At 45.3% G+C, this 25,231-nt stretch overlaps 1 protein-coding gene across 1 annotated transcript in view; it reads right to left on the minus strand.

The window, feature by feature from the left end:
- Nucleotides 1–2,661: 2,661 nt before the first annotated feature.
- LOC115152852 (polypeptide N-acetylgalactosaminyltransferase 2) overlaps nucleotides 2,662–25,231 on the minus strand; it is a 119,635-nt gene continuing 97,065 nt past the window's right edge. The window contains exons 4-16 of the mRNA XM_029697735.1: nucleotides 24,904–25,002; nucleotides 24,718–24,785; nucleotides 24,143–24,208; nucleotides 22,415–22,536; nucleotides 17,587–17,674; nucleotides 16,762–16,849; nucleotides 7,018–7,121; nucleotides 6,657–6,783; nucleotides 5,647–5,739; nucleotides 4,907–4,990; nucleotides 4,606–4,732; nucleotides 3,776–3,895; nucleotides 2,662–3,466 (exon numbers count right to left, since the gene is read on the minus strand). Of these exons, the coding sequence (XP_029553595.1) occupies nucleotides 3,311–3,466; nucleotides 3,776–3,895; nucleotides 4,606–4,732; nucleotides 4,907–4,990; nucleotides 5,647–5,739; nucleotides 6,657–6,783; nucleotides 7,018–7,121; nucleotides 16,762–16,849; nucleotides 17,587–17,674; nucleotides 22,415–22,536; nucleotides 24,143–24,208; nucleotides 24,718–24,785; nucleotides 24,904–25,002 (1,342 nt within the window). The 3' untranslated portion in view covers nucleotides 2,662–3,310. The remainder of the gene's footprint in view (nucleotides 3,467–3,775; nucleotides 3,896–4,605; nucleotides 4,733–4,906; nucleotides 4,991–5,646; nucleotides 5,740–6,656; nucleotides 6,784–7,017; nucleotides 7,122–16,761; nucleotides 16,850–17,586; nucleotides 17,675–22,414; nucleotides 22,537–24,142; nucleotides 24,209–24,717; nucleotides 24,786–24,903; nucleotides 25,003–25,231) is intronic.

Below are 25,231 nucleotides of genomic sequence, written 5' to 3' on the forward strand. Positions count from 1 at the left end.
TCACTGGTGTTGCTTGTTCATACTGTACAGTAGTATATACAAACATACACTTTTACATTGGTTACCCCCACGCTGCCTCCCTGTGATTTGAATCGTAATCTACACAATCCTACAGCAAACCGTTTTATCAAAGGAACAAATCATATTTGATGTCCCAAATTACTATTTTCTTGATTTGGTTTATTATCCGTCATCATTATGCCAATGGCACGTCCTTCACCTTGTATTGACAATGTAAATCAAATAAGTAAATAACTTTGGCACATTGTGCAATGTAAACATGTCATCCAATTAAAAAGTGGCTGTAATGCTAGGATTCTTTTTTTTCTCCTCTCTCCGTAATTCCTAAAGTGAACAGCAAACTTGTCATTTTCACACAAATCTTACAAAAAAGGCTTGATTCAATACTTGAACAACCGTTGCCACCATGTAGACAATGTTCACCTGAGCAATCCCATTTAGTACTGTAGGCCATCCTCTACACATCTGAATTTCACATTAGAATTCTTTCAATTTCAACAGTGACGTACGTGATAGCAGACAAAGCTCTTACCATGTGAAACTTGTCAACTCATCTCATACGGGAGGTTACAACCCCCAACTCATCTCATACGGGAGGTTACAACCCCCAACTCATCTCATACGGGAGGTTACAACCCCCAACTCGTCTCATACGGGAGGTTACAACCCCCAACTCGTCTCATACGGGAGGTTACAACCCCCAACTCGTCTCATACGGGAGGTTACAACCCCCAACTCGTCTCATACGGGAGGTTACAACCCCCAACTCATCTCATACGGGAGGTTACAACCCCCAACTCATCTCATGATTTCATAGGCCTGCTCTCACACGAATCTCACATTCTGAACTGCAGATAAAATATTATGGTCTGTTTCCTCTCTCACCGTGGGACACCTCCTCTCTCACCGTGGGACACCTCCTCTCTCACCGTGGGACACCTCCTCTCTCACCGTGGGACACCTCCTCTCTCACCGTGGGACACCTCTTTGGCATTTTTTAAATGCAATACCTTTTACACAAGCGTCAGATAGGGACTGCTGCATATGCTCTGTCGTTGTGATGCTCATTTCTGTATGGTTGGAGACTCCTTTTGTATCAGGAAGTTTGACCAGAATGGTGTAGCACACACAGGGATTGATGTGTTGGACTTACACAGATTGCTTATGGTAAATATGTGCATATATAATGAGGGCGTACAAAATACAGAAAGCAAATATTACTAAATCATTTGTAATTTGCTATTCTAGAATAAATTAATCTCCATTGATATCGGGGGAACCCCCACGAGACAAAAACAATGTCACGTCAATGGATGAATTGTTGCTTTCATAAGTCGTTATAGGCTCCTTTGGCCATCACATTAAAGGTGGGTTCTGCTGCCCCTCAGAAGGGTAAACGGTAACGTTTAAAGTACCACATATCACAAGCTACATGTAGAAACCCAATCAGAATGGTCCCGAAGCAGATGCTAAATGCACAACAATGCCACTGAAATAGGAAAATAGGAGCATGTTATTGCTTTTCTCCCTTGTGAGTGCAGTTAGCTATAGCCAAATGACCTGCCCTCCTTCAAAATAACCTGTTGAAAGCTGCTCACTAGCACACACATTCTCTTTTAAATGGGATGGATATCAAACAAGGCAAAGACATCATTCACAAAGCATGCGAGTAATGTCGAGAAACTAATGGACAGAAAAAGAAACCGAAGGAGAAAAAAGGCGTAGAAGTATTGGTATAACATGCAGCAAGGCCTCCCCGTGTACATGCTGTCTGTCACTCAGCGCTGAACAAGTGGCATTTTCTAAAATGTCAAATCACAAATACATACACTGTGTGAGGCAACACTTGTAGACTTCTGAGAATGGAAATGATGGTTCCAACATTACCCTGTAATAAACTCTTCACCAACACTGATTTGGATGAGGTTATGACAGGGTAGTTACAATGGTAACACCGACACTGAAAAGGATCACTTTTTTTGTTTTTTAGAAAGTAAGTAGATATGTTTTTACTCACAAGAGAACTGTCACAACGCAACAATAGTACAAAGAAATATCTGTCCAATTTACTGTGTTACTCAGTTGATTATTCTACAGTATAATTGAACACAAAACACATTTTTCAATGTCTGCTAGAAATAAAATAAAACTACAATAAACTTGGACACTACTGCTTTTGCAAAGAAAAACATACATATACATATATGTATGTATATATATATATGTATATATATATATATATGTATATATATATATGTATATATATATATATATATATATATATATATATATATATATATATATATATATATATATATATATATATATATATATATCTCTCTATATATATATATATATCTATATATATTTATCTATATCTATATATATATATATATATACAATTTTGGGGGGGTTCCATTCAATTGTGATGTAGAAAGGGGACAAACACTGAGGAGCCGTAGCAGCCAGTGCTACAATCTGTGAGGATTCAGCAGCGATACAGCCACACCCTCGACAACTCCTGGCCCCACCAGTATCCAGGCCTGCGAAGAGAACACTTCTGATCGGACAACGTACCTTCTTACAACACGCGTGACAGGAGCAGAATGAAAACTCTAAATTGTTCATTTTCTTAATCTCTTTTCAACTCTGGCAGAACAGTCCACCAATCAGGAGAGAGGCGTTTGAGTGAACGAGAGGAACAGTGCATAGAGTCATTTCCCTTCTACCAGCAGGACTTTAAGGGGCCAAAACCAGCTGAGACCATCCGCTTTGTTCCTGGCCAGTCTCTGTCTAGTCAGGGAACCTCTGTAGAATACGTCTTTTACATTCAACAAAGACAGATCACTTGAGAGAGAAAAACTACTAATTAATAGTCTTATCCATTTCAGAACTTCAGTGGAAAGAGAGAACAAAGGACACGCACAAAATAAAAAACATCCACAATGTTCCTTTCACCTGTAATAAGAAAAATGACTTTGTCACATTCCAAAGAGCGGGACTAAAGATGAAACGCTGAGGTATATAGTTGGAGGGAAAGCATTATCATCACCACCACCACCAACATTAAAATCATCATCAACATTAAAATCATCATCATCCCACTTGGTAGTCTGTAGTTTCATATCCTGCTTCCCTCTGTGTGTTGTGGCCCCTCCGGGGACCTCAGTCTGTCCGTCTGTGTATGTTGGTAATGGGTGGCTCTAGTCTGTTTGGCTCCAGGGAGGAGAGTATGTGGTGCTGGTGGGGGACACTCTCTCTCTGTTTGTCTGTCCATCTCTCTCTCTCACTAGGGCTGGAGGTTGAGGGTGAACTTCCACTGCTGGTTGAGGTTGGGGCTGCACACCTCCACTGTCAGCCCCCCATTACGTGCGCTGCGGCTGTCCAGGCACAGGTTGCTGCCCACGTGCCGCAGCTTGGAGTTGCTCTCAATCTGCTCCCATTTCTGGAGACACACGAGGTGGGGGTCAGGGAGGGGTTGGGAGAGGGAGGAAACAAGGGTCCACAAATCAGTCACAGGTTTTTATGTCATGTGAGTTTTATTAACTAAAAACCCACTAATGGTTTCTATTGATAGTGAGTTTATGGTGCAAATCCAAAGGGATCATCCCAATCCAGAAAAGCATCATAATCCACTAAATTAATGTTCTGATTCCATTCTAACAGCCGGACTGCTGTCAGTCTCTCATCTTACTACTAGTGCTTTCTGATGGATCTGATCCTCGGTGCATGACTCGGTGCTCGGCTCGCTCACCTGTCTGCTGTCGTTTTCCCTGCAGCCCTGCATTTTGATTAGTGAGCCTGCGGTGCGATCCACCACCGTCAGACACAGGTCCATGTGCTTCACTGACTTGTCCTTGGTCAGCGCCCATTCCTGAGGAGAACGAGAGGGAGACAGTCAGTTTAGGTACTCCTCTGAATGATTATGTAGGTCTATATGTAATGTGTGTGTCTTTGTCAACTGTGAATATGCAGTGTTTGCATGTTGTCTGTTGTAAATCACACCTATATAGACCAACAGGGCCTTGACTCTCCCATAATCCCCTCCTCCAGCGCAGTAATATAATCAATATGTTGTGGGAAGTGGGACATCAAATAGGATTTCATCAATATGAATCGGAGACTCCCAATCAAAGCAATATTTGACTGTCCAGCCCAGAACCTGACAGTGGACTGTCCAGCCCAGAACCTGACAGTGGACTGTCCAGCCCAGAACCTGACAGTGGACTGTCCAGCCCAGAACCTGACAGTGGACTGTCCAGCCCAGAACCTGACAGTGGACTGTCCAGCCCAGAACCTGACAGTGGACTGTCCAGCCCAGAACCTGACAGTGGACTGTCCAGCCCAGAACCTGACAGTGGACTGTCCAGCCCAGAACCTGATAGTGGACTGTCCAGCCCAGAACCTGATAGTGGACTGTCCAGCCCAGAACCTGATAGTGGACTGTCCAGTCCAGAACCTGATAGTGGACTGTCCAGCCCAGAACCTGACCAAAAGTAAACCCACCTCAGTGTGTTACCCAGCCCGGTGCACAGCTTGGTTATGTGTAATGGATCTGAGCAATACCTGAGCCCTGAATGGTACCTGATTTCCCCCAGCATTGTGGCATTCGTAGACCCCCACCACTCCGTCTGCAAAGTGTCCCAGCGTGTCTAAGCAGTTCCCTCCCTGCTGCAGAGCTCCGAAGGCAATGTCCTGATGGTCAGGGACCCTGAATGGCCAGACAAACAGCACAAGTCAAGGGGATGTCAAATCACAAGATGTGAGTATATGCCACAACCAGTCTTTCCCCTAGTTCAATTTCCAAGTGGAACGCAAAGGCCCCCAAAGTCTGTTTCGCCTATATATTGCTGGTCCACTGTGGCGGTGTGGTCTCTCTACTTACCGCAGCTCAGGGTACACATTCTCCAGGTACCACTTGAATGGCTGGCAGCCAAGCCTCTTCTTCATCTCCATCCTGCTCTGAATGCTGCCAGACAGAGATGAAACCATGACTCATCTAACTACCAGCCATCTCAGAGAGACAGACCGCACGCAGCATGACATCTGGAGGCAACTGAGATCACTACATCAAAGCACAGAGTACATGATATTACAACTCAGCTCAGGGCGTACCATCTGACCTTCTGGAGGTGTCAGAAAAGGGGGAATGTCTTGTTATTCTATAAAAGGACAGCAGGGCCATCTGCGATGCCATCTTGGAAGAAGTGTGTCTGAAACAATACTTACTTGCCGTAGGGCACAGGAAGAAGGGCGTCTGAAAGGATACTTACTTGCCGTAGGGCACAGGAAGAAGGGCGTCTGAAAGGATACTTACTTGCCGTAGGGCACAGGAAGAAGGGCGTCTGAAAGGATACTTACTTGCCGTAGGGCACAGGAAGAAGGGCGTCTGAAAGGATACTTACTTGCCGTAGGGCACAGGAAGAAGGGCGTCTGAAAGGATACTTACTTGCCGTAGGGCACAGGAAGAAGGGCGTCTGAAAGGATACTTACTTGCTGTAGGGCACAGGAAGAAGGGCGTCTGAAAGGATACTTACTTGCCGTAGGGCACAGGAAGAAGGGTGTCTGAAAGGATACTTACTTGCCGTAGGGCACAGGAAGAAGGGCGTCTGAAAGGATACTTACTTGCCGTAGGGCACGTTTCGGGCCGAGGGCACAGCGGCGTAGTAAAAGTTCTTAAACTCGTCCATCCACACCTCTGCTGCTCGCCTCGTGTTCCTGTGGACAGACCGATACACACCATGCTAGAATACTTGAAAAAATGCATCTTCCTGTTCCTTCTTCCAGTCCTTGAAATAATCACTGATCTGAAATAATGTCATAATTTCAGTGTAGTAGCCTAAAATCTATAGGCAATGTTATAGATTCAATTGATCACATGTGTTATTTATTCAATAGAAGGATGGATGTCTGTTAAAATATGAACAGGGCAAGAGAAAGTGAGGAGGCGGTTCAAGCTTCAGAAAACACAGGAGGAGAGTGACAGTCCTCGAAGCTATTTTGAGATATGAGCACACATCCTAAGACTTGGCAATCTGTGGGGTTTTCAGTGCGATGTGACAGACTGGCAGTGAGGGAGTGGTGGCTTTCTCTCATCTCATTGATGAATCACCCAGATGCGAAACAGTGTTGACACTGCAGGGTGAAGCCAAGACGAGGGCAGAGCTGAGGCTTCTGTTCTGATTCAGCCTCTATTTTAACGACTGCAGCTCAGCTAGACTTTGAACAGCAGTATTAGAATGTGAATTTCAGAGGAATGAAACAGCCCTTCCCTACAGGCTACTAGCAGGTATTCATCTCAATGCCTCAGCTTGGATTTCATTGGGTCTTTGAGAAAGGTAAAGTTAGGGGTAAAATGTGGGTAAAGTTAAAGTTACTGTAGGGTTAGTGAGTAAACTCAATTGCCAGTTAGCCTGTACAGTTGCCCTTTTTTATGGCTCTCATTTCAAACTCTAATGTCCACTCCCTCTGGTTGGTTATGTGCCCGTATGTAGAAGAGGATAGTCCACAGTACCAGTATGTAGAAGAGGTTAGTCCACAGTGCCAGTATGTAGAAGAGGTTAGTCTACAGTGGACCACAAGAAGGCAGACTTTAGCCAAGTCTACCTCATGTCACAGGTACAACCAATAGTCACCTAGCAAACACGGTGCCACTGCCCCCAGGGAAGGTATATGGGTGCTGCTTCCTGAAGACGTGGCCCACTCTACTGCAGGGAATGATCTCTAGACTGCCGCCACACTGCCACACGCGGAACGAGATCTCTGCAATGTCCAAATACAAAACACACATTAATATAATGGTTGAGGGCAAGGTTTTACAGTGACAATTCATTGTGCTAGAAGTTGGCATCTTCAATGTCAATACGATTTCAGTCAGAAAATGGGGTCCTATAATATTGACATCGTAAACCAATCCAAAAAAAGCATCCCACTCCCTCTCCCATTCCCACACAATGACAAACAAGCTCAAGCTTTCCTAGTGTTGTGTCCACTTACCTAGATTCTCTCCACCCCACACGTCCATCATCATGTCGTACTTCCCCAGCAACTCAAAGTAGTCCTTGTCCATGACAAAGAGGCCGCCGGCAATCATGGGAGTCCTGAGAAAGGGGTATGACAGAAAGTAGCTAGGGTTATGAGACAAACCAGAGACCGTTCTGCCAAGTTCAGCTCTCCTACAGTCCTCTCATTTGCATGTGATACCCGGAGCCCTGTAACCCGGCAGGGAGCCTGGCCCTGTAACCCGGCAGGGAGCCTGGCCCTGTAACCCGGCAGCGGCAGGGAGCCTGGCCCTGTAACCCGGCAGCGGGCGGCAGGGAGCCTGGCCCTGTAACTCGGCAGCGGGCGGCAGGGAGCCTGGCCCTGTAACCCGGCAGCGGGCGGCAGGGAGCCTGGCCCTGTAACCCGGCAGCGGGCGGCAGGGAGCCTGGCCCTGTAACCCGGCAGCGGGCGGCAGGGAGCCTGGCCCTGTAACCCGGCAGCGGGCGGCAGGGAGCCTGGCCCTGTAACCCGGCAGCGGGCGGCCTGGCCCTGTAACCCGGCAGCGGGCGGCCTGGCCCTGTAACCCGGCAGCGGGCGGCAGGGAGCCTGGCCCTGTAACCCGGCAGCGGGCGGCAGGGAGCCTGGCCCTGTAACCCGGCAGCGGGCGGCAGGGAGCCTGGCCCTGTAACCCGGCAGCGGGCGGCAGGGAGCCTGGCCCTGTAACCCGGCAGCGGGCGGCAGGGAGCCTGGCCCTGTAACCCGGCAGCGGGCGGCATGGAGCCTGGCCCTGTAACCCGGCAGCGGGCGGCATGGAGCCTGGCCCTGTAACCCGGGAGCGGGCGGCATGGAGCCTGGCCCTGTAACCCGGCAGCGGGCGGCAGGGAGCCTGGCCCTGTAACCCGGCAGCGGGCGGCAGGGAGCCTGGCCCTGTAACCCGGCAGCGGGCGGCAGGGAGCCTGGCCATGGAACCCGGCAGCGGGCGGCAGGGAGCCTGGCCCTGTAACCCGGCAGCGGGCGGCAGGGAGCCTGGCCCTGTAACCCGGCAGCGGGCGGCAGGGAGCCTGGCCCTGTAACCCGGCAGCGGGCGGCAGGGAGCCTGGCCCTGTAACCCGGCAGCGGGCGGCAGGGAGCCTGGCCCTGTAACCCGGCAGCGGGCGGCAGGGAGCCTGGCCCTGTAACCCGGCAGCGGGCGGCAGGGAGCCTGGCCCTGTAACCCGGCAGCGGGCGGCATGGAGCCTGGCCCTGTAACCCGGCAGCGGGCGGCAGGGAGCCTGGCCCTGTAACCCGGCAGCGGGCGGCAAGGAGCCTGGCCCTGTAACCCGGCAGCGGGCGGCAGGGAGCCTGGCCCTGTAACCCGGCAGCGGGCGGCAGGGAGCCTGGCCCTGTAACCCGGCAGCGGGCGGCAGGGAGCCTGGCCCTGTAACCCGGCAGCGGGCGGCAGGGAGCCTGGCCCTGTAACCCGGCAGCGGCAGGGAGCCTGGCCCTGTAACCCGGCAGCGGCAGGGAGCCTGGCCCTGTAACCCGGCAGCGGCAGGGAGCTGTGGTGTCCTGACCTCTGGCTGTTTGGATGGAATAATACAACACTTCACTTTTCCTCAGAGGCCATTTTGTTTTCAAAAGGAAGAAAAACATCAATGAGCGTCTTGGACAAAAGCCTGTTGAACAAAAATCCATGGCTCAAAACTAAAACAAGGTCTGGTCTACAGAGAAATGGATCAAACAAAGTCTGGTCTACAAGGACATAGGGCTTGGCAGTATACCGCATTTTATGATATACAGGTATTGATGCAGGGACCGGTTTGGGTTTTTACTTTACCTTCTATAACGGTATTTGAATGTTTGGTTTGTTAAATGTGATACGCCATGTGTAATGTCAATTGTTATAGTTTACTTCGCTACTTGAGTCATCTCCCTCCGCACCACTTTCCACACAGACCAAGCCACGCCCTCTGTCACTCAAGGAGTGCATTTGATGTTCCTCAACCACGAGACACTTGCATTCAGTCTGCATGGTCATGGCAGCACAGGCAACAATGCTGTTTTCACTTTGCTTCTTAATATAAATCCACTTGCATTCAGTCTGCATGGTCATGGCAGCACAGGCAACAATGCTGTTTTCACTTTGCTTCTTAATATAAATCCACTTGCATTCAGTCTGCGTTAGTGATGGGCAACTTGGCTCTTTTCAGTGAGCCGGCTCGTTCGGCTCAGCTCACCAGAAAGAGCCAGCTCTTTTGGCTCCCAAACGCCTCTTTAAAAAAATATGTTTTGTATTTTTTCAAAAAAGAATGCAATTAAACATTTGCATTTAAAGTATAACTTTTTAATGTATATAAACAAAGTGCATATAAATCTGACCATTCAAAACAAATACAATCTGAACAGCATAATAGAATATTGTACCATATCAAAGAAAAATAAATAACAATGTGCCAAACTGCAGCATCCCACTTAAAATATTAAAAACTGGTCCCTCTTTTCTCTCTCTTCTTTATTGCCATGTTATAACCAGCAGCACACAGCAATGCTGACCATATTGTGCTTTTATGAGAGATTTGCATTCAGAAATACAAGCTGGCTCACTTGAGGGGCTGATGCGGTTTCTTCTCTCAGTAATTATTTGTCCCGTTTTCGAGAAGACCCGATGTGGCCACTATTCAGAGTCTCCCTGTCATGACTTTAGTAAACCGTAGGTAGACAGAGGCCTTGTTCTCCCACCAGCTCAGAGCATCTGCAGATCTTTGGGGCTCCTCCAAATAGGATCGGACCTCCATTATGGAATCTGCTGAGGGATTCCTTCCTGCTGCATCCCCAGTTGCTCTCTCGTCAAACAGCATCCAAACAGCAGACGTTTGTGGCACTACTGCTGGTGCTTCTGCTCCATCTGATCCCTCTTCTTCCTGTTGCCCTGGTGCCTGAGCCAGCTGACTGCTGGAGCTGTCCCCCCCTGCTGCTGAGGTTGTTCTTTGAAGAGCCTCATCAATCGCTCTGGCATCACTGAAGGCTAACTTCTTAAACCTGGGGTCAAGTGCAGCGGTTTCTGATAGCACGTGATTATATTCTATTCTTTGGAACTTTCTGTCCATTGATGAACATAGGGTGTCCATCAACTCTGTCACATGTCCTGTGGTTAAATTTGCTTCTCTCTGGCGGCTGGCTGTGATTCGCTGCAGACCCTTACGCAGGAGTATCATTGTTGAGGCTGTCACAGCTGAAAAGAGAGAACAGTAACTTATTAGTTCAGGTTCATGTTTTGTCTACTGATACTACATTCTCATCTACTGCTCATATACATATATAATACTTGATTAAATAATGATGTAGTAAAAACTGCTTACTCTACTTCTCTCCACTGATCTCCACAGTGACCTGCTCAAAGGGTTCCAGGACTCTGCACACCTCCTCCACCACCTCCCATTCCTCTTGGGTCAGAGCATCAACAGGCGCATTGACAATGGTCAGGGTAGAGATGATGGCATCCTTTGACTCAAGAAACCACTTCAACATATAAAATGTTGAATTCCACCTTGTAGTGCAGTCTTGTTTACGCCTCAGCTCAGGCATCCCCATCTGGCGTTGTATAGTTTTTCTGCACCTACTGTGCTCCTGTGGAAGTATTCCACAGCTGCTTTCACTTTGTCCACAGTGGGCTTCATCACCTTCAGAGCATTTCTTACAATCAGGTTGATTGTGTGGGCAAGACATGGATGATGGGTCCATTTTACAATGTTGATGGCTTTGGTTATGTTAGCTGCATTGCCGCTAACACAACAGACCACTTTTCCATCTACTTGCCATTCTCTGGCCACTCTCAACAGTTCCTCTGCCAAGTTCTCTGAGGTGAACTCAAAGCAGTCCAGAAGACAGCTAGACATCGAAAATTCTTCAATGAAGTGACATGTAACCGACATGTAAGCAGTGGTTATCCTTGATGTCCAGCAGTCAGTGGTAAGGCAAACTGCATTAGCTTTTGGGACTCTTTCTCGCACTGAAGCCTGTGTGCTCTGGTACAGTTGTGGAATAAGTGATTTTGAAAGGGTTTTCCTGCTTGGAATTGTGTCCATTGGATTTAGACTATTGCTATAATTTCTAAAACCTTTGTCCTCCACGATAGAAAATGTCTGGAAATCGGTGGCAATCATTTTAGTCAATGCAATATCAATTTGGCCTTGTTTTGCTATCTCCACGTGTGGAGGTGCTAGCTCCACCACTATCACTAGCAGGCCCGCTAGTTTCTCGAAGCTCCGCTACAGCTAGCTTCACTGTTGGGTGCAGTTCGCATCAGCCGGTGTAGGTTGTGCGTAGAACCAGCTTGAGATTTGAGATTTTCTTTTGGCAAATTCTACACTGTGCTCTAACATTGTCTACATTATTAAAATGCATCCAAATGCTACTGTGCTTTCGAATCATTTTCAGCTGTTTTCACAGCTGTCCTTCCTCTCTCTCCTCGGCTGCTAAGTGTGCGACTGTGTGAGTTGGCTCGGCCCTCCCTCATGTATCTTTGGTTGACACTGCGTGTCTGATCAACAGGAACAACAGGTTAGTAACAGGAACAACTGTTAGTCTGATAAGGGAATTTATATGTTTAAGGTAATGACTAAGGAATTCCACCCTGAAACGTAATTATTAGATTATGTAACATGTATAAGAATAATTAGACTAACGTAATTATTAGACTATGTAAAGTAAAATGAATTAGAGTGATAAACTTAAGTCCAATAAGGTTTGGTCGAGACAAGTTAAGGGAGAGAAATGTGTGTGTGACTAAGAAAACACAGAGGACAATTAAACTATACATGACCTGACCTGGTTGGAACTTTGAAAAACTTACGACAGGAAAGAGACTGTCAAGGTCCCTCTAATCTCGGGAGGGAGGGAACGGTATGGAACTGCCAGCTTGGTAGTGATATACGAGGAATGTGGACTGTGGGGAGAGAGACAGCCTACCTACTGTTTGTGTGTGTGTGTGTGTGTGTGTGTGTGTGTGTGTGTGTGTGTGTGTGTGTGTGTGTGTGTGTGTGTGTGTGTGTGGGGAAGTAGGTGGGGGTGAGAGTTATAAAAGGACATGTCTGTGTATTTTGGACTTTAGAACGTTCTGAATAACCCTTACGGACCTTTTGCAGAAGCTGAGTCTTTGCCTAATTATTATTAAACCCAGGGTCTTACAAACCTCGGGGATTGGTCAAAGCTTAAATAATTGTTTAGTTATCATCATTGGGATTGAAAATTCTCGTGTCATAGTCTGAGCAGACAATCAGAACGAATCAGACCGCTTGAGCATTTAGGCCTATATTATTTTATTTATTCCTTCTTTGAATTAGTTATTTCTATTCATTTAAATCTTTTGATTATTCATGTCTTCATTTTTTATAAATAGATTCGGCTCTTCTGATATGCGAGCCGGCTCCCAACGTTCACCTACAAGAACCGGTTCGTTTGCAAACGACCCATCACTGGTCTGCATGGTCAATGCAGCGCATGCAACAATGTTGACGACAACAACGATGTTTTCACTTTGCTTCTTAATATAAATCCACTAGCGTTCTATAATGACACTATTAGTTTGTGTTTCTTACATCAGCAAACAGCTAGTTTGTCTTTTCTTAGCAAGTTGCCCTAAATCTTGTGAGACGCTAATTGTTAGATGCTAATAGCTAGCTAGCTAATAAATGTACTGAGTAAGAGCAAATGTAGCTAGCTAATACTGCCTGATAATACCAGCGATGGTGTAGACCTAAATCAGCATGTTGTTTGTGCAACAGTATCTTCTAAATCAAAGAGGAATATGCAAAGCAAGAATATGTTAGCTACATGAAGTAGCTAAGAGAAAACATGCAATGTAGCCAAAGCTTATAGGGTCCCCTAGGAAACACTTATCAACACTTTAGTTCCTACCCTGTCACAATAACTCCTCCCTGGCATTTTAATTTGTCATCATCTCAAACAACACTGTATTCAAAGTGCCCACTATTATATTCCAACTATAGAATTAGAATAGTCATTCTATTTCCATGACTCCAACAGTTTTGCTTTAATTCGCAAGTCAAATCGCAATTGCAACATTTGGTTAAAAATAAATCCTAGATTATTTGCCCACATCGTGCAGCCCTACATGGCAGTGTGGAAATTATCTCAATTGAGCAGTGGTGTGAAGTACTTAAATAAAAAAAACTTTCAAGTACTACTTGTTGTTATTTTTTGGTATCTGTACTTTACTATTTTTCACAACTTTTAATTTTACTTCACTACATTCCTAAAGAAAATACTGTACTTTTTACTCCATACATTTTCCCTGGCACCTAAAAGTACTCGTTGTATTTTTAATGCTTAGCAGGCCAGAAAAGTTCCAATTCACACACTTATCAATAGAACATCCCTGGTCATCTACAGCCTCTGATCTGGAAGACTCACTAAACACAAATTCTTTGTTTGTAAATTATGTCTGAATGTTGGAGTGTGCCCCTGGCTATCCGTAAATGGAAATAATTTATACTTCTACTTTTGATACTTTGGTATATTTAAAATCAAATACCTTTAGACTTTTACTCAAGTAGTATTTTACTGGGTAACTTTCACTTGTACTGGATAAATTTTCTATTAACACATCTTTACTGTTACTCAAGTATGACAGTTGGGTACTTTTTCCACCACTGCAATTGAGTGCAGGAAATTATAAAAGCACAGAAATTTGTTTTGGTTGAAGTTGAACAGTATAAAACAATCAGAATTGAGAAAGACTCATTGAAATCACTAAGAATGTACAGTTGAAGTCGGAAGTTTACATACACTTAGGTTGGCGTCATTAAAATTCATTTTTCAACCACTCCACAAATTTCTTGTTCACAAACTATAGTTTTGGCAAGTCGGTTAGGACATCTACTTTGTTCATGACACAAGTAATTTTTCCAACAATTGTTTACAGACAGATTATTTCACTTATAATTCACTGTATTACAATTCCAGTGGGTCAGAAGTTTACATACACTCAGTTGACTGTGCCTTTAAACAGCTTGGAAAATTCCAGTAAATGATGTCATGGCTTTAGAAGCTTCTGATAGGCGAATTAACATAATTTGAGTCAATTGGAGGTTTACCTGTGGATGTATTTCACGGCCTACCTTCAAACTCAGTGCTTCTTTGCTTGACATCATGGGAAAATCAAATGAAATCAGCCAAGACCTCAGAAAAAAATTCTAGACCTCCACAAGTCTGGTTCATCCTTGGGAACAATTTCCAAATGCCTGAAGGTACCACGTTCATCTGTACAAACAATAGTACACAAGTATAAACACCATGGGACCACACAGCCATCATACCGCTCAGGAAGGAGACGTGTTCTGTCTCCTAGAGATGAACGTACTTTGGTGCGAAAAGTGCAAATCAATCCCTTTCAGCAGCAAAGGACCTTGTGATGCTGCTGGAGGAAACAGGTACAAAAGTATCTATATCCACAGTAAAACGAGTCCTACATCAACATAACCTGAACATAACCTGAAAGGCCGCTCAGCAAGGAAGAAGTCACTGCTGAGCACAAAAAGCAGAGAAATGTCCTCTGCTCTGATGAAACAAAAATAGAACTGTTTGGCCATAATGACCATCGTTATGTTTGGAGGAAAAAGGGGGGGGCTTGCAAGCCGAATAACACCATCTCAACCGTGAAGCATGGGGGGTGGCAGCATCATGTTGTGGGGGTGCTTTGCTGCAGGAGGGACTGGTGCACTTCACAAAATAGTTGGCATCATGAGGAAGGAAAATATGTGGATATATTGAAGCAACATCTCAAGACACCAGTCAGGAAGTTAAAGCTTGTTCGCAAATGGGTCTTCCAAATGGACAATGACCCCAAGCAAACTTCCAAAGTTGTGGCAAAATGGCTTAAGGACAACCAGTCAAGGTATTGGAGTGGCCATCACAAAGCCCTGACCTCAGTCGTATAGAAAATGTATGGACAGAACTGAAAAAGTGTGTGCGAGCAAGGAGGCCTACAAACCTGACTCAGTTACACCAGCTCTGTCAGTAGGAATGGGCCAAAATTCACCAAACTTTTTGTGGGAAGCTTGTGGAAGGCTACCCGAAACGTTTCACCCAAGTTATACAATTTAAAGGCAATGCTACCAAATACTAATTGAGTTTATGTAAACTTCTGACCCACTGGGAATGTGATGAAAGAAATAAAAGCTGAAATAAATCATTCTCTCTACTATTATTCTGACATTTCACATTATTAAAATAGTGGTGATCCTAACTGATCTAAGACAGGGAATTTTTACTAGGATTAAATGTCAGGAATTGTGAAAAACTGAGTTTAAATGTATTTGGCTAAGGTGTATGTAAACTTCCGATTTCAACTGTATGTGTTGCCACCCTAGGATCACTCACTACTCATAAAGCACTAGGATCACTCACTACTCATAAAGCACTAGGATCACTCACTACTCATTAAGCACTAGGATCACTCACTACTCATAAAGCACTAGGATCACTCACTACTCATAAAGCACTAGGATCACTCACTACTCATAAAGCACTAGGATCACTCACTACTCATAAAGCACTAGGATCACTCACTACTCATTAAGCACTAGGATCACTCACTACTCATAAAGCACTAGGATCACTCACTACTCATAAAGCACTAGGATCACTCACTACTCATAAAGCAAATGTATAACTTTTATTATTCAAAAACTAAAAATACCGTCCAATTATTTTTAAATACAATGATATAATATTTTGGCCATATCGCCCAGCCCTACAGGGACATGGATCAAACGAGGTCTGGTCTACAGGGACATGGATCTACCAAGGTCTGGTCTACAGGGACATGGATCTACCAAGGTCTGGTCTACAGGGACATGGATCTAACAAGGTCTGGTCTATAGGGACATGGATCTAACAAGGTCTGGTCTACAGGGACATGGATCTACCAAGGTCTGGTCTACAGGGACATGGATCTACCAAGGTCTGGTCTACAGGGACATGGATCTACCAAGGTCTGGTCTACAGGGACATGGATCTACCAAGGTCTGGTCTACAGGGACATGGATAATGCAGGGATACTAAAGCAGATCTAGAAGTCCATTTAACCAGAACAGCTTATCCTATTGTTTTCTATAAACCTATCACAAACAAATGACATATTTTCAAACACCAAATGCCAATTACGATAAAAAAATGACTTGAGTCACCCTTTGGGTTAATTTCCATCACCTTGTGAAGAGGAACAAGATGCATTATAGGCAATGAAGAGCCATACTCTAATTCTAGCCTTTGGATATTGATTAAATGCTGCCCTCTGTTGGTTACCAATATGTTGACTGAGAGAATGCATCTAACATTTGGTTATTACGTAAAACATAACCATTTATGTGGTCTCATACTGATTGAACAAATCAAAGTGTTTGCTCTCTTCTGATCTTCCTTTCACAGCAATATCTTCATCAAATATCTTCTCCCTCATCATCACCATACACAATTTAAGACAAAGCTGTATAAGATGAGAACGCCTTCAATCACCCGTCTGTGTTTACTTCACCCTGCGATATCATACGGCACCGTAGACGTCAGGGAGAAAATGGAACAGAGGCTCAAAGGCTCCGTTTTTCTTCAGGAGCTTTTGGCTATATTCCCCAGAGGGCTCAGTGTGGATGCTGCACACTGATATCTAATACTGCCTGCCTCAGCCTCTCCTCCAGGGGGCCCTGGCTGTGAGGCAGAGGAGAGGACAGCATAAAGAGCCCAGAGGTGAGACAGGCTTACTTGATTGGTGCAGTGGGGTTTCCTTGACGCACCCTCCTCTGCTCCACGGTCATATAGTCCCACTTGAAGACCAGATTCCAATCAAATCCTAGAGCGGGAAAAACAGGTACTGATTAGGTTTTAAGGGATTTCAAGTACACAAGAGTAGATTCATTTTGATAACAGGAAAAGCTGGTTGTCAGTGTTTGTATTTCTCTTAACACTACTATCCTTTTCACACACAATGCCTAACTGATAGATATTATATTACACATCTGTGGCGTTCCATCCATCAACATTTTTAGATACATTTTTTATTTATTTAACCTTTATTTAACTAGGCAAGTCAGTTAAGAACAAATTCTTATTTACAATGACGGCCTAGGAACAGTGGGTTAACTGCCTTGTTCAAGGGCAGAACGACAAATTTTTACCTAGTCAGCTCGGGGAATCGATCTAGCAACCTTTCGGTTACTGGCCCAACGCTCTAACCACGAGGCTACCTGCCGCCCCATATGGCTGTACATTACACTTCTCATAAGCCCTATAGAGTGCAGGAGCCTTGGGAGTGCACAATGTAATCTGCCTATATCCCTAGACAAATCAATCAAATAGTTTCCATTCCAAAGGGCACTCTTTTTCAAGATTTATCACACGCTTATTCTCTCCTTTGCTCTCACACTCAGTCAGTCAGCCAGCCAGTCAGCCCGTCAGCCAGCCACACTCCAAGAAACAGACTTCTTTGGCAGAAGGTGACATGGGTACAGAGTGAAAACTGCCATGTGATTTTCCAGCCTGCCCTGGAGAGGGAAAGGAAAGCTGCAGGTGTAGACGAGTGGGATTTACCTCCTTTGAGATCGGCCGAGGCGCCTACGTACTGGAAGTTGTCCATGTTGATGACGTCGATGATGGGGGAAACAACCCGCGTTTTGTCCTGTGCGAGAAGTAAAGAGAGAAAGATGTGACACAAAGATGCAGTGTTCCACTAGATTATATTGAAATAAGACTCAGGGACTGAAATAATCAGTCAAAACCACCACATCATTTCACAACCAAGCACTAGATAAAAGCTGAATAACAAATTACAGTCCAAAACAGATCTGCGGCGAGTCAAACTTTTGTCCACATATTCACTTAAATATATGAGCTTAACACAGCCAGAACACAAATAGATTTCCAAGAGGGAAGTACAACATTTGCTGAGAGTGACATAAATCAGATGGATTGGATCATTCCAGAACTATTCCAAGTCTTTTGATGGAGCAGCAGAGAACTACAGCAGTGACTGTGTTCCATTGAAGTTTTGTCAAACCAACGGTGAGTTAGAGCTCTTTAAATCAAATAACATTTTTGGGGTCACAACCATATTTAGCAGATGTTATTGCGGGTGTAGCGAAATGCTTCTGTTCCTAGCTCCAACAGATCAGTGATATCTAATACACACAAATCTAAAACTAAAAGAATGGAATTAAGAAATGTAGAAATATTAGGGTGAGCAATGTCGGAGTCCGGAGTGTGTCAAATCAAATTTTATCGGTCACATATACATGGTTAGCAGATGTTAATGCGAGTGTAGTGAAATGCTTGTACTTCTAGTTCCGACTATGCAGTAATATCTAACAAGTAATCTAACAAATTCACAACAACTACCGTATACACACAAATGTAAAGGGATGAATAAGAATATGTACATAAAATATATAGGTAAGCGATGGCGTGCGGCACAGGCGAGATGCTGTAGATGGTATAGAATACAGTATATACATATGAGATGAGTAATGTAGGATATGTAAACATTAATAAAGTGCCGTTATTTAAAGTGACTAGTGATACCTTTATTAACTCCATTTATTTAAGAGGCCAGAGATTTGAGTCTGTAAGTTGGCAGTTAGTGGTGGCTGTTTAATAGTCTGATGGCCTTGAGATAGAAGCTGTTTTTCAGTCTCTCGGTCCCAGCTTAGATGCACCTGTACTGACCTCGCCTTCTGGATGATAGCGGGGTGAACAGGCAGCTGCTCGGGTGGTTGTTGTCCTTCCTGTGACATCGGGTGCTGTAAGTGTCATGGAGGGCAGGTAGTTTGCCCCAAGTGATACGTTGTGGAGAGCCTTACGGTTGATGGCGGTGCAATTGCTGTACCAGAGGGTGATACAGCTTGACAGGATGCTCTCGATTGTGCATCTATAAAAGGTTTGTGAGTGTTTTAGATGACAAGCCAAATTTCTTCAGCCTCCTGAGGTTGAAGAGGCGCTGTTGCGCCTTCTTCACCACTTTGTCTGTGTGGGTGGACCATTTCAGTTTGTCTGTGATGTGTACAACGAGAACCTTAAAACTTTCCACCTTCTCCACTACTGTCCCGTCGATGTGGATAGGGGGGGTGCTACCTCTGCTGTTTCCTGAAGTCCACGATCATCTCCTTTGTTTTGTTGACGTTGAGTGAGAGGTTATTTTCCTGACACCACACTCCGAGGGCCCTCACCTCCCTGTAGGCCGTCTCGTTGTTGTTGGTGATCAAGCCTACCACTGTCTGCAACTTGATGATTGAGTTGGAAGCGTGCATGGCCACACAGTCATGGGTGAACAAGGAGTACAGGAGAGGGCTGAGAACGCACCCTTGTAGGGCCCCAATGTTGAGGATCAGCAGGGTGGAGATGTTATTTCCTACCTTCACCACCTGGGGGCGACCCATCAGAAAGCCAAGGACCCAGTTGCACAGGGCGGGGTCGAGACCCAGGTTTTCGACCTTAATGACGAGTTTGGAGGGAACTATGGTATTAAATGCTGAGCTGTAGTCAATGAACAGCATTCTTACATTGGTATTCCTCTTGTCCAGATGGATAGGGCAGTGTGCAGTGTGATGGCGATTGCATCGTCAGTGGACCTATTGGGGCGGTAAGCAAATTGGAGTGGGTCTAGGGTATCAGGTAGGGTGGAGGTGATATGATCCTTGACTAGTCTCTCAAAGCACTTGATGATGACAGGAGTGAGTGCAATGGGGCGATAGTCATTTAGTTCGTTACCCTACCTTTCTTGGGAACAGGAACAATGGTGGCCATCTTGAAGCATGTGGGGACAACAGACTGGGATAGGGATTGGTTGAATATGTCTGTAAACACACCAGCCAGCTGGTCTCTGAGGACGTGGCTAGGGATGCCGTCTGGGCCGGCAGCCTTGCGAGGGTTAACACGTTTAAATGTTTTACTCACGTTGGCCACGGACAAGGAGAGCCCACAGGCTTTGGTAGCGGGCCGTGTCAGTGGCACTGTATTGTCCTCAAAGCGAGCAAAGAAGTTGTTTAATTTGTCTGGGAGCAAGATGTCGATGTCCGCATTGGGGCTGGTTTTCTTTTTGTAATCCGTGACTGACTGTAGACCCTGCCACATACGTCTCGTGATTGAGCCGTTGAATTACGACTCTACTTTGTCTCCATACTGATGTTTTGCTTGTTTGATTGCCTTGCGAAGGGAATAGCTACACTGTTTGTATTCGGTCATGTTTCCGGTCGCTTTGCCATGATTAAAAGCGGTGGTTCGTGCGTTCAGTTTTGCGCGAATGCTGCCACTAATCCACGGTTTCTGGTTAAGGATGGTTTTGTATACATCGCGGAAGTTCAAGTAGCAATGATCCAGAATTCTGCCAGCTCGTGTCGAGCATTCGATATGCTGATAGAATTTAGGGAGTATTGATCTTAGGTTAGCTTTGTTAAAATCCCCGGCTACAATAAATGCAGCCTCAGGATGTGTGGTTTCCGGTTTACATAGAGTCCACCGAAGTTTTTTCAGGGCCGATGAGGTATCTGCTTGGGGGGGGAGATATACACGGCTGTGACTATAATCGAAAATAATTCTCTTGGTAGATAATGCGGTCGGCATTTGATTATAAGGAATTCTAGACCAGGTGAACATAAGGACTTGAGTTCCTGTATGTTGTTGTGATTACACCATGTTTGTTTCTGTCGGCCTGATGCGTGAAGAAACCGCGTGGCTGTACTGACTGACAAAGTATCCCGAGTGAGCCATGTTCCCATGAAACAGAGAATGTTACAATCTCTGATGTCTCTCTGGAAGGCAACTCGGGCCCTAATTTCGTACACCTTGTTATCTAGAGATTGGACATTGGCGAGTAATATGCTAGGAAGCGGTCGATGGTGTGCTCGCCTTCTGAGTCTGACCAGTAGGCCGCTCTGTCTGCCTCTCTTGCGGCGACCACGTTGTTTTGGGTCGGCCTCTGGGATAAGATCGCATGTCCAGGGTGTGTGTGTGTGAGATATTAGATAGATATATCTATCTATGTGTGGAAAAAGTCAAGGGGTCTGAATACTTTCCGAAGGCACTGTATGTGTGTATAAAACTATGAAATAACACATATGAAATCATGCAGTAACCACAAAAGTGTTAGACAAATCTAAATATATTTTATTTGTGACATTCTTCAAACCCTTTGCCTTGATGACAGCTTTGCGCACTCTTGGCATTCTCTCAACCAGCTTTATGAGGTAGTCACCTGGAATGCATTTCAATTAACAGGTGTGCCTTGTTAAAGTGAATTTGTGGAATGTCTTTCCTTCTTAATGTGTTTGAGCCAATCAGTTGTGTTGTGACAAGGTAGGGGTAGTATACAGAAGACAGCCCTATTTGGTAAAAGACCAAGTCCATATTATGGCAAGAACAGCTCAAATAAGCAAAGAGAAACGACAGTCCATTATCATTACTTTAAGACATGAAGGTCAGTCAATACAGAACATTTCCAATAACTTTCTTCAAGTGCAGTCCAAAAAAACATCAAGAGCTATGATGAAACTGGCTCTCATGAGGACCGCCACAGAAAAGGAAGACCCAGAGTTGCATCTGCTGCAGAGGATAAGTTCATTAGAGTTACCAGCCTCAGAAATTGTTCAAGTAACAGACACATCAACATCAACTGTTCAGAGGAAACTGCGTGAATTGGACCTTCATGGTCTAATTTCTGCAAAGAAACTACTACTAAAGGACACCATTAAGAAGAAGAGACTTGCTTGGGCCAAGAAACACAAGCAATGGACATTAGACCGGTGGAAATCTGTACTTTGGTCTGATGAATCCAAATTTGAGATTTTTTCCAACCCCGTGTCTTTGTGAGACGCAGAGTAGGTGAACAGATGATCTCCGCATGTGTGGTTCCCACCGTGAAGCATGGAGGAGGTGGTGTTATGGTGTGGGGGTGCTTTGCTGGTGACACTGTCTGATTTATTTAGAATTCAAGGCACACTTAACCAGCATGGCTACCACAGCATTCTGCAGCAATACGCCATCCAATCTGGTTTGAGCTTGGTCGGACTATAATTTATTTTCCAACAGGACAATGACCCAACACACCTTCAGGCTGTGTAAGGGCTATTTGATCAAAGAACGAGATGGAGTGCTGCATCAGATGACCTGGCCTCCACAATCTCCCGACCTCAACCCAATTGAGATGGTTTGGGATGAGTTGGACCGCAGAGTGAAGGAAAAGCAGCCAACAAGGGCTCAACTCCTTCAAGACTGTTGGAAAAGCATTCCAGGTGAAGCTGGTTGAGAGTGCAAAGCTGTCACCAAGGCAATGTGTGGCTACTATATTTTCATTTGTTTAACACTTTTTTGGTTACTACATGATTCCATGTGTTATTTCATAGTTAAGATGTCTATGGTACACACTGACCTCTGCCACCCTTTCCAGGAGTGGTTCCAGCCAGTGTTCGTTACACTCGCAATGGCTGTCCAGGAAGGTGAGAACACTGGCAGTGGCTGTGTCGGCCCCTCTCACCCGCGATCTCATCAGACCTGTGGAGGAGTAGCACGCCTGGTGCTCTAATCAATATGTCATCTACAAATACACAATGGTTCATTCATGTGTGTGCAGGCCTCTCATTTCTACGTGTACAGTACCGGTTCCCTGAAGTTTGGGATGTGCATATCACAATCGTTGGCTACTCATAATTAAATATTTATTTACATTGAAACTTTTCGCATTATTAATACAAAACTTAAAATACCCCCAGACTAAAATGGTTAAATTTACACTTTATACATTTTAGTCATTTAGCAGACACTTATCTAGAGCGACATTGTCTGAGTGCATTTTCATACAGAGCGTGAAATTATACATTTGTATGTTTTTAATGACTTGGTTTGAAGTAATCTATTACCCGCTGAAGTGCTTGGTCATATGAACTTTAACCCTGGGTTAGACAATTCAATTCTTGCTTAGTTGGTTGAGCGGGGCAGAGTGTGGTGTGCTATTGGTTGAGAGGAGCAGAGCGTGGTGTGCCATTGGTTGAGCGGGGCAGAGTGTGGTGTGCCATTGGTTGAGCGGGGCAGAGTGTGGTGTGCCATTGGTTGAGCGGGGCAGAGTGTGGTGTGCCATTGGTTGAGCGGGGCAGAGTGTGGTGTGCCATTGGTTGAGCGGGGCAGAGTGTGGTGTGCCATTGGTTGAGCGGGGCAGAGTGGGGTGTGCTATTGGTTGAGAGGGGCAGAGTGTGGTGTGCCATTGGTTGAGCGGGGCAGAGTGTGGTGTGCTATTGGTTGAGAGGGGCAGAGTGTGGTGTGCCATTGGTTGAGAGGGGCAGAGTGTGGTGTGCTATTGGTTGAGAGGAGCAGAGTGTGGTGTGCTATTGGTTGAGAGGGGCAGAGTGTGGTGTGCCATTGGTTGAGAGGGGCAGAGTGTGGTGTGCTATTGGTTGAGAGGGGCAGAGTGTGGTGTGCCATTGGTTGAGAGGGGCAGAGTGTGGTGTGCCATTGGTTGAGAGGGGCAGAGTGTGGTGCGCTATTGGTTGAGAGGGGCAGAGTGTGGTGTGCCATTGGTTGAGAGGGGCAGAGTGTGGTGCGCTATTGGTTGAGAGGGGCAGAGTGTGGTGTGCTATTGGTTGAGAGGGGCAGAGTGTGGTGTGCTATTGGTTGAGAGGGGCAGAGTGTGGTGTGCCATTGGTTGAGAGGGGCAGAGTGTGGTGTGCCATTGGTTGAGAGGGGCAGAGTGTGGTGTGCTATTGTGGAGTTGTAAAAGACAATCAGTTTTGCAGAGATAGCAATAATGAACAGAGGACTGCAGCCAAGTCTTTTTGACCTAATATTCATTCTATTCGACAGCACACAAAGCACTTTCCAAAAATATACTCTTGTTGTTACAAACTCTTCATTGTTTTGGATTGTATATTTTCTCCCCATTGACCCCAATAAACCTGTTTAGAGGTTTCCTTTCCTAGCCCTAATGATCCTTCTCTGCTGTTACAAGTGGCAAATCACTTCAGTTGATTTGATTAGGGTACATGCAGTGTTGGACAAGGTCAAGGACAATGGGCATCAAATACTATGATGATGACTAAAGCCTGACCAATCATTTTCAACTAGCAGTTTTTATTCCTTCAAATGCATTTCCCATTTATCAACTCACCTTCTCGTCGATCGTTTCGAAGAACCCGGATCTTCTCAATTTTCCCCAACAAGGCTCCATCTTCAGCTGAACCACGAGACACAACCCTTGGTTACTAAAATAAACCATCTATACACATATACACACACGTCAAATAAACATCTATATAGGATTTATAAGGGCTTTATGAAGACTTCTTTTCAGCTGTGAAAGTTGTGTTTCATTTAAAGTGGGACCAATGGTTTACTTAGTGTCGGCGTCACTGGAGGGCCACTGTCAAACAGACAACTCTAGAACGACAAAAGATCGCTTTAATCTACTTCAAAAGGCTGACGGGTACAAGAGACCTCTATGAAAACTCAGGAGGGAAAGATATATGATAGGTGTGATGCCTGAGCTGGAGGCATGTGCCCTTTAGGGTCACCCAGAGTTTAGAGGGACGGAGCCTGAGAGATGGTTCAGGACAGGGGCTTTAGTTTACAGACCGGGTGGCGAGGGAGAGAAGGACCTGGAGCCTGTCAACCAGTGCCAGTACTGATCCAGAGTGACAGAGGCACAGGGCAAAAGAGAGAGTTAAGACTCAAACAGCAACTCACGGTTGTCACTGTAATCATCAACCAGGATTATCTCCTTGACAAGGTGGGGGGGACTCTTCTTAAGAACACTGGAGAGGGAGGGAGGGAGGGCAGAGGGTTAGACATGGGTTAGCATCTTCAGGCCTAGCCTGTCGGAGAAAGAGAGTGCGTGTGTGTGTGTGTGTGTGTGTGTGTGTGTGTGTTCACCTGACCACGGTGCGGAGCAGAGCTGAGCGGGCCTCATTGTGGAAAGTGATGATCACACTAGAAGCAGGCAGCTCTGTCTTCCACTGTTTATGCCGGCAGCTGAGGGAGAAAGGGGACACACAAATTCAATAGGACACTGGAAACAATCAATGGCCAAAAAGGACCAATTATCTGCCTTTAAAAGAGAGAAACAAGGGTTAGCCGGTGTTGCGTGTTCCAATACGCTGGTTGAATAACTTTAGCTTTTGATGTTGAAATCCCCGGGCCCCCCCCAAAAAATAGGTTACAGATTTTTTGGTTTGGTGAAGCTGTAATGGAAGGAAAGTCT

The sequence above is a fragment of the Salmo trutta genome, chromosome 18, assembly GCF_901001165.1.
Source record: "Salmo trutta chromosome 18, fSalTru1.1, whole genome shotgun sequence".
Taxonomy (NCBI): domain Eukaryota; kingdom Metazoa; phylum Chordata; class Actinopteri; order Salmoniformes; family Salmonidae; genus Salmo; species Salmo trutta.